At 39.2% G+C, this 14,953-nt stretch overlaps 1 protein-coding gene across 5 annotated transcripts in view; it reads right to left on the bottom strand.

Annotated features, from left to right (window-relative positions):
* The window catches only part of ATM (ATM serine/threonine kinase), a 151,962-nt gene that overhangs the window by 63,585 nt on the left and 73,424 nt on the right, over positions 1-14,953 (bottom strand). For all 5 annotated transcript variants that reach the window (XM_073338919.1, XM_073338890.1, XM_073338900.1 and 2 more), the window contains 12 exons: positions 14,605-14,737; positions 11,637-11,732; positions 10,398-10,569; positions 9,814-9,955; positions 8,581-8,757; positions 5,723-5,900; positions 4,771-4,858; positions 4,157-4,312; positions 2,959-3,067; positions 1,932-2,020; positions 1,746-1,848; positions 313-461 (listed from right to left, as the gene is read on the bottom strand). In XM_073338919.1, coding sequence (XP_073195020.1) covers positions 313-461; positions 1,746-1,848; positions 1,932-2,020; positions 2,959-3,067; positions 4,157-4,312; positions 4,771-4,858; positions 5,723-5,900; positions 8,581-8,757; positions 9,814-9,955; positions 10,398-10,569; positions 11,637-11,732; positions 14,605-14,737 — 1,592 coding nt within the window. The remainder of the gene's footprint in view (positions 1-312; positions 462-1,745; positions 1,849-1,931; positions 2,021-2,958; positions 3,068-4,156; positions 4,313-4,770; positions 4,859-5,722; positions 5,901-8,580; positions 8,758-9,813; positions 9,956-10,397; positions 10,570-11,636; positions 11,733-14,604; positions 14,738-14,953) is intronic.

The following is a 14,953-nucleotide window of genomic DNA, read 5'->3' as shown; positions in this document are numbered from 1 at the left end:
ACAAGTTTTTAAGACAAAAGGCGATTTTAAAGAAAATTATCAGTAAATGAAAAGAGGAAATACAGCTATAACAGTAGCATTTGCTATAATAGACTGATACACACACATTACAAACAGGGGTTTTACATGAAAGGGGATTGGTTTTTGTTTTTATTTCAATTGTGCAGATAACTAAGATAAACAATACTGCACCGTTTCTGTCCCACAGCAGTTATATTTTGAAGTTTTCCTTTTCCTTAAAAAGGAACAGGATTGTTAGATTAAGCTTTAACAGACTCCAGCTGGAAAAGATAAACAGAGAAGTTGGTTTACTTAGCAGAAGAGATGTGGTCCCACTGCATGTTCCTCCAAGCTGCCTGGTAACGAATCTCCTTCAGTTCAGCACACCACTCTGTGTTTTCATATTCCAAGCCTTTTAAATAGGTGGAAAGAGTATGGCAGAGCCCAAAATTCTGCAAGGCCTACAATCAGTAAGATTAAAAACAAAAGGCAACATTTCACTAGTCTGGGCTGCTTTTCAAATGGATTTGCTTACCCTTTTGTTACCAAAGTAAGATTTCCAGGTGTGGAACTACCATTATTTCTAACCTAAGAACTCTGTAAGTGTAAAGCATTCACAAATAAAAAGGCTCCAGCCTCAGCCATCTCCCAAAACATCATCCACAGAACAAATCTTCTTGACACATGAGAAATGAACTGCCTGTGCAATTTTTTCACTCCCCCACTCTTGGGCAGTGGCACGGCAGCAGATCACTGACTAAAGGGCCTTCTGCACTTGTGACAAGAAGGATTGGCAAGATTTTCCCCTGATTAAGCCTCAGTACTCCTGTGGAGTCGGTAAAGGATCTTTCTATATATTTGGATCATTTAACTAAGTAATGAAATGCAGCTACTCCTGAAGAGGACCATGACAGATGTTCAACAGTGCACAGCAGTAGCAAATGGTTTTGGGGCAGTAAAGGAAGAATCCCAGATTAAACTGAAACCGCAGGAGGAAATTTAGATAGGCAGAAATTAGTTATCAAAGTTGGAATTTAGCCGAATATTGGGGTGAACATCCCATGTCTTACAAAATGTGCCACTGTGTATTTAATGACCACATGTAGACAAGACCTCGATTTTACTTTTTATCTGAAAGATGGTACCATCTAGCAGGACAGTGTACTGAAGGATTAATTCTATAGCAGTGGTTTTCAACCTATGGTCCCCAGACTATGTCTAAGGGGTCCACAAAAGGTTGTCGTTGTCACAGAACATTGGTTTTCAACCTGTGATTTGACACCTGGGAGTCTGCAGACTATGCCTAAGATTTCCAAAGGGGTCTGCACTTCCATTTGAAATTTTTTAGGGGTCCGCAAATGAAGCCACTGCTCTATAGTGATTCAGGTGGCAGCGCGCTAACAATACCATTACTTCCTGCAGCACCCGTGTTTTTAGGAGATCTTGAGTTTGAGTCATGACTTAACTCTTCTTAGTTTGAAATATCTGCTGAGTGTCATAGCACAAGGTGATACGGTTGCAGGCTTCCAAGACGAAAATACAACATAGCATCTCATACTAATAATACATAGTGTGGTCATAGTTAAAGTGCTACTATATGAAAATACATCAAAGACTAAAGCCCAGACTATTATGTTAATAGAATACCAGAACAAAATCAATTTCAGGTTTACTTAAGCAAGAATATTTCTGATCCCTAGAGGGGGTGATTCCTGTATTTATTTCCTACTAAAGGAGTGAATTACCTCTATTATTCCTGCCTGGCGAGTAGCTGGAGGGAGACTTGCTTCAAGGTCATAGGTTACAAGGGCCTTTCCCCATATGGCCTCGTGCTCATATGTTCTTATCCTGTTACACATAAAGAGTAGTTCTGAGATTTCAAATGCTTCATAAATAAAATTATGCTTTTATAAAAAATGAATAAATTGTACCTAGCTAATGGCTGTAACATTCTTCCTCCACCACAGCCATAGAGACTATCAGGCTCTCCTATACTTCTGTATATTTCCATGAGAAGGTCCTAAGACATACCATCACAAAACAAAACATTTCATAAATTACTTTGAAACAACTTCAATTATAGTATACATAAATATCTATATATATGCATTAGAAAATCACGTCTGAGATGGTTAACAATGTTTGACATTTACATCAAAAGCAAGAATACTGAGATCCAGTGCAATACTGTCAGACTGCCTAGACCAGAGACTCTCTAAATGCTTACTGTTAAGATTTTTAAAAGAATTTAGGAAATTTGGCTAACAGGCAAAAGTAGCATAAAATTAATCGACATAAGATGTGAAGCTGACAATTTGAAAGTTGGTGAATGTGATTTATGAAGAATGAAATATTAGTTGAGAGCGATTACTGACTCAGAATAAGTAGCAAATAAATTTGTGCAACATGACACAAATGCAGAGTATACCATTGTGTAACACCATAGTCATGCTGTTTTGATCTGAGAGAGCTGTTCTTGGTCATTCAAACTCACTACGATCATCCACTTGCTATATTTTATTGATATATGTAGCATCTCTCTGGAACAAAAGCTCAGTCAACGGTAACCATATGATCAGTTCTTTTATGAGCAAAAATTGTTTCTCTGTGTTTTTATACAATTGCCTGCTACTACTATTTCAGATGAGTTAGTGTGAGCAAGGGCTGATGTGTTCCCAAATACCCTATTCAGCTCATCTATGAAGGCAATTGAATGTTTTACTTTGAACTAGAGCTAGTAAAAAAAAAAAAGTTACTCAAAATGTTTCGAAAGGGGGATGGGGGAGCAGGAGGGAACATTCAAGAAAATATTTCTCTGAGTTTTGACCAGCTGGGCTCAAAACTCAGACAAGAAATATTGCTTACATTGGAAATACATATGTTGATTATTTCATTTCATTAGGTAGGTTTACTTTAAGATTAGATAATACTTCGTATGAGGAAGGCACTATTCCATACCTGTAAGCTTATTCCAGTTTCTTCTTTACTTTTCTCATTCAAACTGTTAATAGTTGGACTTTGGCTTTCTTCTTCAAATGTTAGATTTTTAGATGCTTTGAAAGCAGATCTATAAGAAGGGGACAAACATGTTGAATTAATTGAAAATCAGTACAGGCCACAGAGATGCTGAAATAATCCCTAAAAGGGCCAGATCCCTGGTGTTTCAGAGAAGAGCTTGGCATACCTTGGAGTTGGGCAATTTCCTACAACCTTTCTGCTTTTAATAGTGAATGCCACTAGATGCCAAACCAGCCCCGAAGGGAAGTTAGAGTAAGTCTTGTGGTTGCTCTAACTTATGCTGATGAATAACAACTTCCAAGGAGTTGCTCAGTTAGTCAGTATGGCCAGTTGTTACATCTCCACCCTATCTGAAATGATGTATACCAGTGGTGGGCAACCTGCAGCCCGCGGGCCACACGTGGCCCATCAGGGTAATCCACTGGTGAGCCGTGAGACAGAATTTACATTGACCGTCCGCAGGCATGGCCACCTGCAGGTCCTAGTGGCTGCAGTTCGCTCACTGCTTTAATTCTGTGAAGTTATTCTGAGCCAAAATAAACAATTCACTACATTCAGTATTGTATCAGTGTAAAAAAAAATAAAAATAATGCATTACATAGGAAAGTTTTATGTTCATTGTATACATCATTCATGTCTACACTCAGTATATTATGAGATGCTGAACAGTAAAACCACGTAATTCTGGGCACCATTCTGTGTAAATTTCCCACTCCACTCCCCCATTTCTGATATAATTTAAGCAATTAATTTGTCATGAACTGCTAGAGTTAAAATTTAATATACTATCCTATTTGGAAGTTGAGATTTAAGACTTTTGGATGATAGAACATATTAGTTTTTAGCTCTAGTTGTTTTCAAGATACCAGGCACTAAAATCATGCTGGAACTGAAGTGATAAGAAAGCGTTCTGGTAGGTAATCAGAAAGATATGATTTTAACATCTGATAGCTATCATTCTGTCAGGGCTAGAGCCACTTTCGTGGGCTAGTACATTTTTCTGAGCTTAAAAAAGGAAGATTTGTCTTCCTGATACATAATTCACCTTTCCTTCTCCAACAAAACACCACTGTACAAACATCCACAACATGACCTGTTTTGACTGAAATGTGAAGAATTTTCACACAAAAAATAGTACCTTTTTTGTTGTTTGTCTAAGTTTATCTTGTCTGCATAGATTTCTGTGTAGAGCAAAGCTGTGAAGTGAGCAGCACAAGATTGTGCTACCATAGCAACCTCAAGGTAATTCAACTCCAGCCAGAAACTGTCATCAAAAACTGTACCTGAAAGAGATCTATTTAAATACAGCATTAATACTAATGTAATAATACGAGGCCTGCCCTGTAACATAAAGCTAAACAAAAGAAATACACTGTAACAGTAAAGCCTATGCCAACAGGTACTGTTTTATCTCTAAAAAGACACACCTACACCATGTAAGATATTTCCAGACAAAAGGTTTTTGGAAACTGCATTCAGTTTAATCTACAACCCTTCTAAAGGACCCCTATTTTCAAGAGAGCAGATTTCCAGGTATTATATGCAATAAAATGTCACTAGTGTGACATATATGACAATATCACATAAATACACAATGTGTATCTATTACTTTGAATGTCTTGTTTTCTTATTACAATTATTTAAGTGGCATCCATGTACATTGTAACTCCTCCAAGGTGTCACCAAGTTTTAGTACAGAGAAAAAAAAGTAATCTTAAATCAAAGCTAATTTTAAAAATAGATACAACTCACCTCTTTTGACTTCTCAAGTAATCAACAACATCAAGCATTGTTCGTCGAGATATTTTATCTAAACCTCCACGAATAAAGGTTTCTGGTTCTACAATTTACATTAAAAGAGAGAGAAGTGTGAATACACATCATAAAATGTCTGATGGTAAAAAAAGGTGTTGTTTACATTAAGGTGAATGATTAAACAGTGAATAATTGCACAAACAAGATTTTCTAAATGCTGTCTGACTAAAACTGGTGTGTGTTTTATATCTAGTGTTAGAAACATAGGCTACATCTACACTACACACCACTGGCGGAGGCATGTAGTGTTCGTGTAGCTACATGCTGCAGTGAAAAGCACACTGTGTCCACACTGCAACGTGTAGCTACACTTCAGTGAAAGGCTCTGCAGAGGGGAGGCAGCAGTGAAAGGCTTCACCTGTGTTGTTGCCAGAACCTTTCACCGCAGTGAGGAAAGGCTCCAGAAGCAGGAAGCTTCTAGAATCTTTCCCTGTGACGAGGAAAGGCTCCAGGAGTGAGGAGCTGCCAGAATCTTTCCCTCTGCGAGAGCCTTTCCCCATTGCTGGAGTCATTTCTTGTGGTGGGGAAGGGCTCTAGCAGCTGAGAGCTGGCAGAACCTTTTCCTACTCTTGGAGTCTTTCACTGTGGCAGGGAAGAGCTGATGCAGCAGGACACTACACAGCTAAAACCAGCCGTGCCAACAGGGAGGCATGGCTTGGGTGAGTAGAGAGCCATGTAGGGTACACACTCGAATACACACCCACACCTTTCAGATGTGTCTTTACTCCACATGCCTATGCACTGCCTCACTGTCTACACTGCTGTTTATACCAGTGCTACTCAGGTATGTACACTACATGTCTGCCGTAAGAAGTACGCAGTGCAGACACACGCTTAGAGAAAGAGGAAGAAATCATAATTCTTTTCCATGCCATTTTCATGTCATTACCTGAATTGGAATTTGCAGGTGTAGTTGATCTGCTCGATGATGAGGAGTATCGGCAACAAGCTGTGAAAAACCTCTGTATATGCATGGACAGAAGATTTCGCCAAGTTTCATTTGAATCATGAAGCAGGATATCATGAATCAGGTATGGGAGCAAAGTCTGACAAAAGTCTGTTTTCACCTGGAACCCACAAGCACACACAGTCAGCTGCTGGTAAACACATTTCTCAGCTCCTAACTATAGTCAAGGTCCACTGGCCAATATGACTCTTTTACTGTAAAACAAATAAAATAAGCTTTATCAACTCATGCATATCAATTTAGTATCTGAATGCCTACTAAAAGAGTGGTTTCAGAGTAACAGCCATGTTAGTCTGTATCCACAAAAAGAAAAGGAGGATTTGTGGCACCTTAGAGACTAACAAATTTATTTGAGCATAAGCTTTCGTGAGCTACAGCTCACTTCATCGGATGCATTCAGTGGAAAATACAGGAGGGAGATTTATGTACACAGAGAACATGAAACAATGGGTGTTACCATACACACTGTAAGGAGAGTGATCAGGTAAGGTGAGCTATTACCAGCAGGAGAGCGGGGGTGGTGGTGGGGAGCCTTTTGTAGTGATAATCAAGGTGGGCCATTTCCAGCAGTTGACAAGAACGCCTGAGGAACAGCGGGGGGAGGGGGGAATAAACATGGGGAAATAGTTTTACTTTGTGCAATGACCCATCCACTCCCAGTCTTTATTCAAGCCTAAGTTAATTGTATCCAGTTTGCAAATTAATTCCAATTCAGCAGTCTCTCCTTGGAGTCTGTTTCTGAAGTTTTTTTGTTGAAGAATTGCCACTTTTAGGTCTGTAATCAAGTGACCAAAGAGACTGAAGTGTTCTCCGACTGGTTTTTGAATGTTATAGTTCTTGACAGCCGATTTGTGTCCATTTATTCTTTTACGTAGAGACTGTCCAGTTTGGCCAATGTACATGGCAGAGGAGCATTGCTGGCACATGATGGATGGCATATATCACATTGGTAGATGTGTGGGTGAAGGAGCCTCTGATAGCGTGGCTGATGTGATTAGGCCCTATGATGGTGTCCCCTGAATAGATATGTGGACACAGTTGGCAAGGGCCTTTGTTAGGTTCCTGGGTTAGTGTTTTTGTTGTGTGGTTTGTTGTTGCTGGTGAGTATTTGCTTCAGGTTGGGGGGCTGTCTGTAAGCAAGGACTGGCCTGTCTCCCAAGATCTGTGAGAGTGATGGGTCGTCCTTCAATAGATTGTAGGTCCTTGATGGTGCGTTGGAGAGGTTTTAGTTGGGGGCTGAAGGTGATGGTTAGTGGTGTTCTGTTATTTTCTCTGTTGGGCCTGTCTTGTAGTAGGTAACTTCTGGGTACTCTTCTGGCTCTGTCAATCTGTTTTTTCACTTGAGCAGGTGGGTATTGTAGTTGTAAAAACGCTTGATAGAGATCTTGTAGGTGTTTGTCTCTGTCTGAGGGGTTGGAGCAAATGCGGTTGTATTGCAGAGCTTGGCTGTAGACAATGGATCGTGTGGTGTGGTCTGGATGAAAGCTGGAGGCATGTAGGTAGGCACAGTGGTCAGTAGGTTTCCGGTATAGGGTGGTGTTTATGTGATCATCGCTTATTATTACTGTAGTGTCCAGGAAGTGGATCTCTTGTGTGGACTGATCCAGGCTGAGGTTGATGGTGGGATGGAAATTGTTGAAATCATGGTGGAATTCCTCAAGGGCTTCTTTTCCATGGGTCCAGATGATGAGGATGTCATCAATGTAGCGCAAGTAGAGTTGGGGCATTAGGGGATGAGAGCTGAGGAAGCATTGTTCTAAGTCAGCCATAAAAATGTTGGCATACTGTGGGGCCATGCGGGTACCCATAGCAGTGCCGCTGATTTGAGGTATATATTGTCCCCAAATGTGAAATAGTTATGGGTGAGGACAAAGTCACAAAGTTCAGCCACCAGGTTTGCCGTGACATTATTGGGGATTCTGTTCCTGTCGGCTTGTAATCCATCTTTGTGTGGAATGTTGGTGTAGAGGGCTTCTATGTCCATAGTGGCTAGGATGGTGTTTTCAGGAAGATCACCGATGGACTGTAGTTTCCTCAGGAAGTCAGTGGTGTCTCAAAGATAGCTGGTAGTGCTGGTAGTGTAGGGCCTGAGGAGGGAGTCTACATAGCCAGACAATCCTGCTGTCAAGGTGCCAATGCCTGAGATGATGGGGCGTCCAGGATTTCCAGGTTTATGGATCTTGGGTAGCAGATAGAATACCCCAGGTCGGGGTTCCAGGGGTGTGTCTGTGCGGATTCGTTCTTGTGCTTTTTCAGGGAGTTTCTTCAGCAAATGGTGTAGTTTCTTTTGGTAACTCTCAGTGGGATCAGAGGGTAATGGCTTGTAGAAAGTGGTGTTGGAGAGCTGCCTAGCAGCCTCTTGTTCACATTCCAACCTATTCATGGTGACGACAGCACCTCCTTTGTCAGGGTTACCCCCCCCGCTCTCCTGCTGGTAATAGCTCACCTTACCTGATCACTCTCCTTACAGTGTGTATGGTAACACCCATTGTTTCATGTTTTCTGTGTATATAAATCTCCTCACTGTATTTTCCACTGAATGCATCCGATGAAGTGAGCTGTAGCTCACGAAAGCTTACGCTCAAATAAATTTGTTAGTCTCTAAGGTGCCACAAGTACTCCTCATTCTTTTTATTAAAAAAGTGCTTAATATTTTTTTCTATTTGAAAAAATGGTGATTTTATAACAGAAATTATCTGATATTAATAGGAGTCATGACTAAGTTTGCCACAATTATCTTTGGCTGCTGCACATGGAAGCTATATATAAACTGAGCTCACCTCACACATTGGTTTCAGTAACTGAAGAACTTCATTTCTCACTCCTCCACTGTCCAGTAATGAACAGGTCAGATTCTTGATCCAGGTATCATGACTTACACTCTGAGGAATCCACACACTTGCATCATCCAGGTTTTCTGAAGGACTCTCTCTTTCATTACTTGGTACTTCTAAAAACTACACAAAAACAAAAATTAAATAAAAAAATGCAAGGATGTGTTCCTCTAAAAAATAACCAGCACACACACAACTTGGTCCAAAAATTTAGATGAACAACAAAATTAAACACACACAATGCAGAGTCCAGCTGGATGAAAGCATTTAATCAGGCTTAGTTTATATTATAAAATAAATGTAAAATGTTATAATAATGCATGGTTATAGTTAAAACCAAAGAAATAAGGAAATAGTAACGGTATATTTCAGAGTAGTAGCTGTGTTAGTCTGTATTCGTAAAAAGAAAAGGAGTACTTGTAGAACCTTAGAGGCTAACAAATTTATTTGAGCATAAGCTTTCATGAGCTACAGCTCACTTCATTATGTTTGGGTTTTTGTTTGTTTGTTTCGTTCTGTAGGATCGAATGGAGGCTACCAGCAAGTACTCCTTTTCTTTTTAGTAATGGTATAGTTTCTCCAGGAAAATCAAGGCCCCACTACACATCATATTTTAGGTTGCAAAGTCAAGTGCTTGAACGGTAGGAAATGCTTGGTTTACAGTTGCTCATGCGACCTTAATTCTGCTCCTTTGTACTTCCATCAAGTGCACTGATTAGGCAGCAGTCTTGTGGAAAAAATAGTATGTGATCAAGTAAATAAGGACTTTCATCATAATGTATACATACAGAACTTCCTGATAGCAAGGCTGTGGAGTCCTTTCCACAAAAAAGGTAATGGGAGCCCCACAGCTTGTTATATTTGGAACTAAACTTGATCCTGTAAACATTTCACTTAATATCAGGTCTTTTAGTTAATGGGATGACTCACTGTAGTAAACATAAGGTGCAAAAATAAGCGTTTGCAAAAATCAGTCCCCCTGAGAAAGTACAAGAGGTAGGAAAGATGTACAAAAGGAACTAATACTGTACTGGCAGGAAGAGGGGGACTATCTTAAGGATCTTTTCCATCTCTAGATTCTGTAAAACTGGTCTTCAGAAATGTTTACAGATCTATATTTGTTTTTATATTTTCTGTTCTCATTACCCTGAACTGCACAAAAATAAATAAAAGAAATACCTTCTTTCTAGACACTCTGAAAGGATGTAGATATATTAACATGGGATCAGCTTTGTTTTTGTAAATCTCCCAAAATTCGTTACCAGCCTTGGTGGCTAAAATGTTTTTCAAACAGGCAGCAGCAGCAGATCGAACACCAATACTGAAAGATAAGCATATCTGAGTAACAGATTCTTTAATAATTTAACATAACCTTATGAAGTCTATGTTAAAAAAGTATGTACATCAAAGATAATTCTAAAGGCACTTGATACTGATGAGCCATAGGATGTGCATTACGGATGTGTGTTACAAAAGAGACTGCAAATATTTACAAAAAGGCCGCAACTGGCATTGGGCAACAAGATCATTTAGCTAGAATCCACATCCAGCCCCTGACTAGAGACATTGTAGAACACCACAAACTGATTGGAATATGAGTAATCTGAACCTCAAAGTGGATCATTAGTGGAGAGTTAACAGATTGTTGCTTGTGTGCAGGTATTAAATAAAATTAGGAGACAGAAGGCAGAAAATCTTTTTACAACAATAGCTACTTTTTTTCATTGGTGCTCGTTTAAGCACCGAATCAAATGTACACTTACCAATCATCTATTAAAGCATTATTTATTAGAGTCAGCATTATGAAGACCCACTGAAGTTCTCTATCTTCAAATAAGTCAGCTGCCTTGGAATAGAATGCATTTTTACTATGTTGCAGAGTTATGGTGGAGAAATCTATAGGACCCAGTTCTCCCAAACAACTTCCAACAGCCTCTGCAAATGCAAATATTACTTTTATAGTCTCCAAATAGTAGAGGAAAAAGCTTTACTTTTTTTAGCTGTGTATATGTGTGTGTGTGTGTATATGCATACATATTACATACAGTTTTATGTGAGCCGTGTTGTCCTTTCAACATCTCATGTTAGTGGAAACTAAGGGCATGTTTATACTACAAACTTAAATTTCTCTGTAAGTTTCTATGTTAGTTGAGCCCAGAAAGCCTTGGAGATGCCAAGCCTCGGTGCAATGCCCAGGCTCCTGGCAGGAAGCCTCAGTGGAGCTGGGCTTCCCACGGGGAACCCAGGCAGCAGGCGGCTGGGAACCAGGGGGCAATCAGGCTCTGAGTGGGGAGCTGGGTGTGCACAGTCTGTCTCAGAGCGTGGAAACTGGGCAGCAGCATGGCTAAGAGCCAGGAACCTGCGGGAAGCTGGGATTTAGCTGGAGCCTCCTACCCGCCATGGAGTGGCTGCTCGGCTTTCTTGTCAATTTCATGGCTCCAGGACATACACTAAGTTTCAGACAGAAGGAAATAGACAGACATATGTCTATTTCCTTGCTGCATTCATACAATCCATATTTGTCCCAACAGATTTTGGCTTTCAAGTTTTGACATGTCCACATTCAGCTGTAGCTATGAAAATTCTAGATCTTCTAAAACATATTGTGTAACATTTCTTTTACCATCATCAAGATGAGAAGAGACATGCTGCAGACATAAGGGTTGGGCTCTGGTCCAAATTCAGGAAGTACTTAATGGAAATATATTGCAGGAATGACAAATGTATAGTTTTGTTTTCAGAAGTGCTGAGCAATGCCAGTTCCCATAACAGCTATTGCAGTTGTGGGTGCTCATCAGCGCTGAATACCAGGTTTTTAGTTTTTCAGATGAGGAAGATCTAAACGCCTGGTTTACCACTGCATACTAGATGTTTAAGTGAACAGCACTAATTTTAGCATCATGGGAAACATTTTGCAATTGCCTAAGATTAAAATAATTGTCATTTAGCGATACTAGTGCTAATGTAGAAGATGTAGATACTCACAAAGCAAAATTACTTACCTAAAACTGCCTTTTCACCTGTATGATTAACTGCTGTCTTGGATAGTTGTAGCAAGCTCACCACCAACTTTACTATGACATAGTCCTGGGGGTTTTCTACCATTTAGAAGAAAAAAGGAAAGCATTAATGTCTATTCCACGTGTATTTGTAACAGACAAATTACACTACTTGTAATTCTATTTCAACTAAGATCTCAAAATGCATTCTGAACATTAAAGGGGATAGTTATCGGGTCAAATTTGGTACACAAAAGCTTTTATAAAATGTAACACAAAATAGAAATGTTTCCATATTTTTAAAAATCATCACTTCTTGAACCAACTCTTGTATGTTTCTTGGTCCAAGTCACAGGATTCCCTGGAACTAAAATTTATATATATATTATTTCCAGGATTTTATAATGGAAATGCAAACAGACTTCTAATTTTACCTTTTGATAGCTGCATACATTAAATATTATCATGAGATAACCAAATGGTATTTACAGCACAGCAGGATGTCATAACAACTGACTGCAAGAAAATATATAGAGTCAAGGTCTGGGATCTTCTGGTACTTATTACCTTCCTCTACAGTCAGCCCTTTCTCTATTAGATTTGTCTGAAACTTTTCATGTTTTTTAAACAATGTACTGATTTTGTATTGAGGCAAGAGTGACTCAAATAGGGAGGAAAAAGAGGAATTTATCCAACCATGGCAAACATATGGGAATTCAGGGCCAGATACAGAAATATGGGCTGGCCAATAATATTGAAAACCTACAGCAATTCAAGCTTCTTCTCTTCCCTCACCTCCTCGCATTTCCAGCACCCTTTTTTGTTACTTTTGGAGAGACTTAAAACACGTTAATAGCCCAAAGAACTAAAGGAGGGAGGTAAAGAGGAAGAAGGGGATCGCTGAAACATCAATTAGGGAGAAAGTGGTATAGATAAGGGAGAGGAATTTTTGAAGTTATTTTACTTCTTGAATCTTTTTTATTTTTCATAAAATCCATGAATTACATGGTACAAAGACACATTCAGCTGTTTCCTTTTTTAAAAAAGCATTAATTTAAAATTGTTAAAGATCACAATTCAATTTTTAAAATTCAAAGTAGCTGTGGACAAACTACCAAAATGTCCAGTCCACATTTCTGCTCATAAAAGGACAGTTGGTTGATTCATATTTCAAACTTAACAGTAGTGCTTTTACATTACAGTAGTAGTTTTATTAAGTTGTTATAGCTAGTTGTAGGTATGCAGTACATTCTATTATGGAACTGCACAGTGCCTAACACAACAGGGCCTTCAAGTTAGCTGACGCCTCAATGTGCTTCTGTAACACGAACAAATTAATAATAAATAATCATCACTACAGAAATGTAGGACTGGAAGGGCCTTGAGAAGTCATCCATTCCCCCATGCTGAGGCAGGATCAAGTGAATCTAGACCATCTTTGAAAGGTGTTTGTCTAACCTGTTCTTAAAAACCTTCAATAATAACCACAGTGACAATAATTAAGGTAGTAAGCCAGTTTCCAGTTTATCCCTGACCTCCCGTAACTTGCACAAAAAAAATCTGCTGTCAGCCTTTATTTTAGGCTAGAGGATTTTAAACAAACACACATACACACACAGGAGGCTAATTGGACAAGCCATGGTTACCTTACAGGACTTTAAAAACTTGTTTTAACATTTTCTGGTCAACTCATAATTCAGGAATGGCTTGGGCTCAAAGATTTCACACTTGTATGACACACTCATGATGACCTCTGAAAACTAAGTGTTAGGTCTTGTTTAATCTTAAGGAATTCCAGTATTTTTATAAATGAATCCATATATTTTAAACACTGTTTTGTAGACCTTGTGAAATCTGTACTACCCACACCAAAGGTGACAATGTCCATAGGAAATCTTATACAGCCTGCAAACACAATGCAAACAGTCTCTTTGAAGTTTTAATGTTTCATAGTGCCTCTTGTAAATTGTATCAAATTATTATAGGCAGAACTGCCTATTATAATAGCACTGCCTATTATAAAGGCTGCCTGACATTTCCCATTATAAGATCCTATTTTCAATCACTCATAACTTTGCCAAACTTCCCTGTTTGGGCTGTAGTTTTCCATGTCAGGTGTCTGTCTCAGGCTGAATGTTTTGGTGTTTTTTTTGGGAAAAATTCACCCATAATAATTCAGTCACTTCCAAGAACAAGGCTAGGGGAAGTCTCAATGTCTAGTCCATGTAAAAAAAATTCTGGCAACCTTTTTTTGAACAGCTCTAGCATCCCACATGCTTTGGAGCCAGGAACTTTGGCAAGGGGGTGACCTCTGTCTCTGTGATGTGTCTTTTGCCATCTCTATGAAACTTCACTCAAATTTGGCCAAGTTATAAGCCTTTGAACAACTGCAGTTTACACATGCTTAGTGGAGATTTCTATTTTAGCAGCTAAAATCTGTAAAGATTCCATCTTCAAAGAGCTTGCTTGAGCTGTTCACAGTTCTTAAGTGTGATCGGATTGTGCATGCACCATCCTCCCAGAGTGGCTGAGCACACTCCAGCAGTGAATTGCTGCTCTGGGCCAAGGTGGACACCAGAACTGAGCCTGTCTCTGCTGGGCTCTTTGGCTCCCCACTTCTGGTGTCTAGAGCGTGGAAGAGGAAGTTGCCTGATTTTAATTTAGAGGGGAAAACAGCTGGACTGAGTCCAGGGAAAGGAAAAGATTGGGACAAGGAGCCGGGTAAGATGATAGTGAATATATACTGCTCATATATACAAATATACCTACAAAAAAGTAGGTGTAGTTATATCACTCATATGACATTATGTATTGTATAATACTCACTAAGAGAAATTTCACAATTTGCATCATAATTTATACAGTACATATCAGTCTGGTGTATGTGTGAAATTATAGTGGAGTTATTTTACTAATCAAAAGAATACAGCATGCAGAGGAAGAAATAAAGCATGCTATCAGGAGTCTGTACCCTGGAAATGTTTCATGAGATCCTTCATCTGATCTTTATGTTGTTCCAGTTGTTTGCGTAAATCATTTAATCCTTCAAGTCTTGCAAATGGCAGCGACTCACAGAAACTTACCGATAAAAAATGGTTAATTTCCTGCAAAACAACATTTTTGTAATAAGTATACACTGCATATACTCGTTGCATCTGACGAAGTGGGTATTCACCCACGAAAGCTTATGTTCAAATAAGTCTGTTAGTCTATAAGGTGCCACAGGACTCTTTACTGCATATACTATGTTTTAAGTGGTGAAATGGTCCTCAAAGGTATTTCACTGAACACCAACAGATATGAAATGTACACAAGAATTG

The sequence above is a fragment of the Lepidochelys kempii genome, chromosome 1 (assembly GCF_965140265.1).
Source record: "Lepidochelys kempii isolate rLepKem1 chromosome 1, rLepKem1.hap2, whole genome shotgun sequence".
Lineage (NCBI taxonomy): Eukaryota > Metazoa > Chordata > Testudines > Cheloniidae > Lepidochelys > Lepidochelys kempii.
Note: the sequence above shows the minus strand (reverse complement) of the source record. Positions and strands in the feature narration are given on the sequence as shown.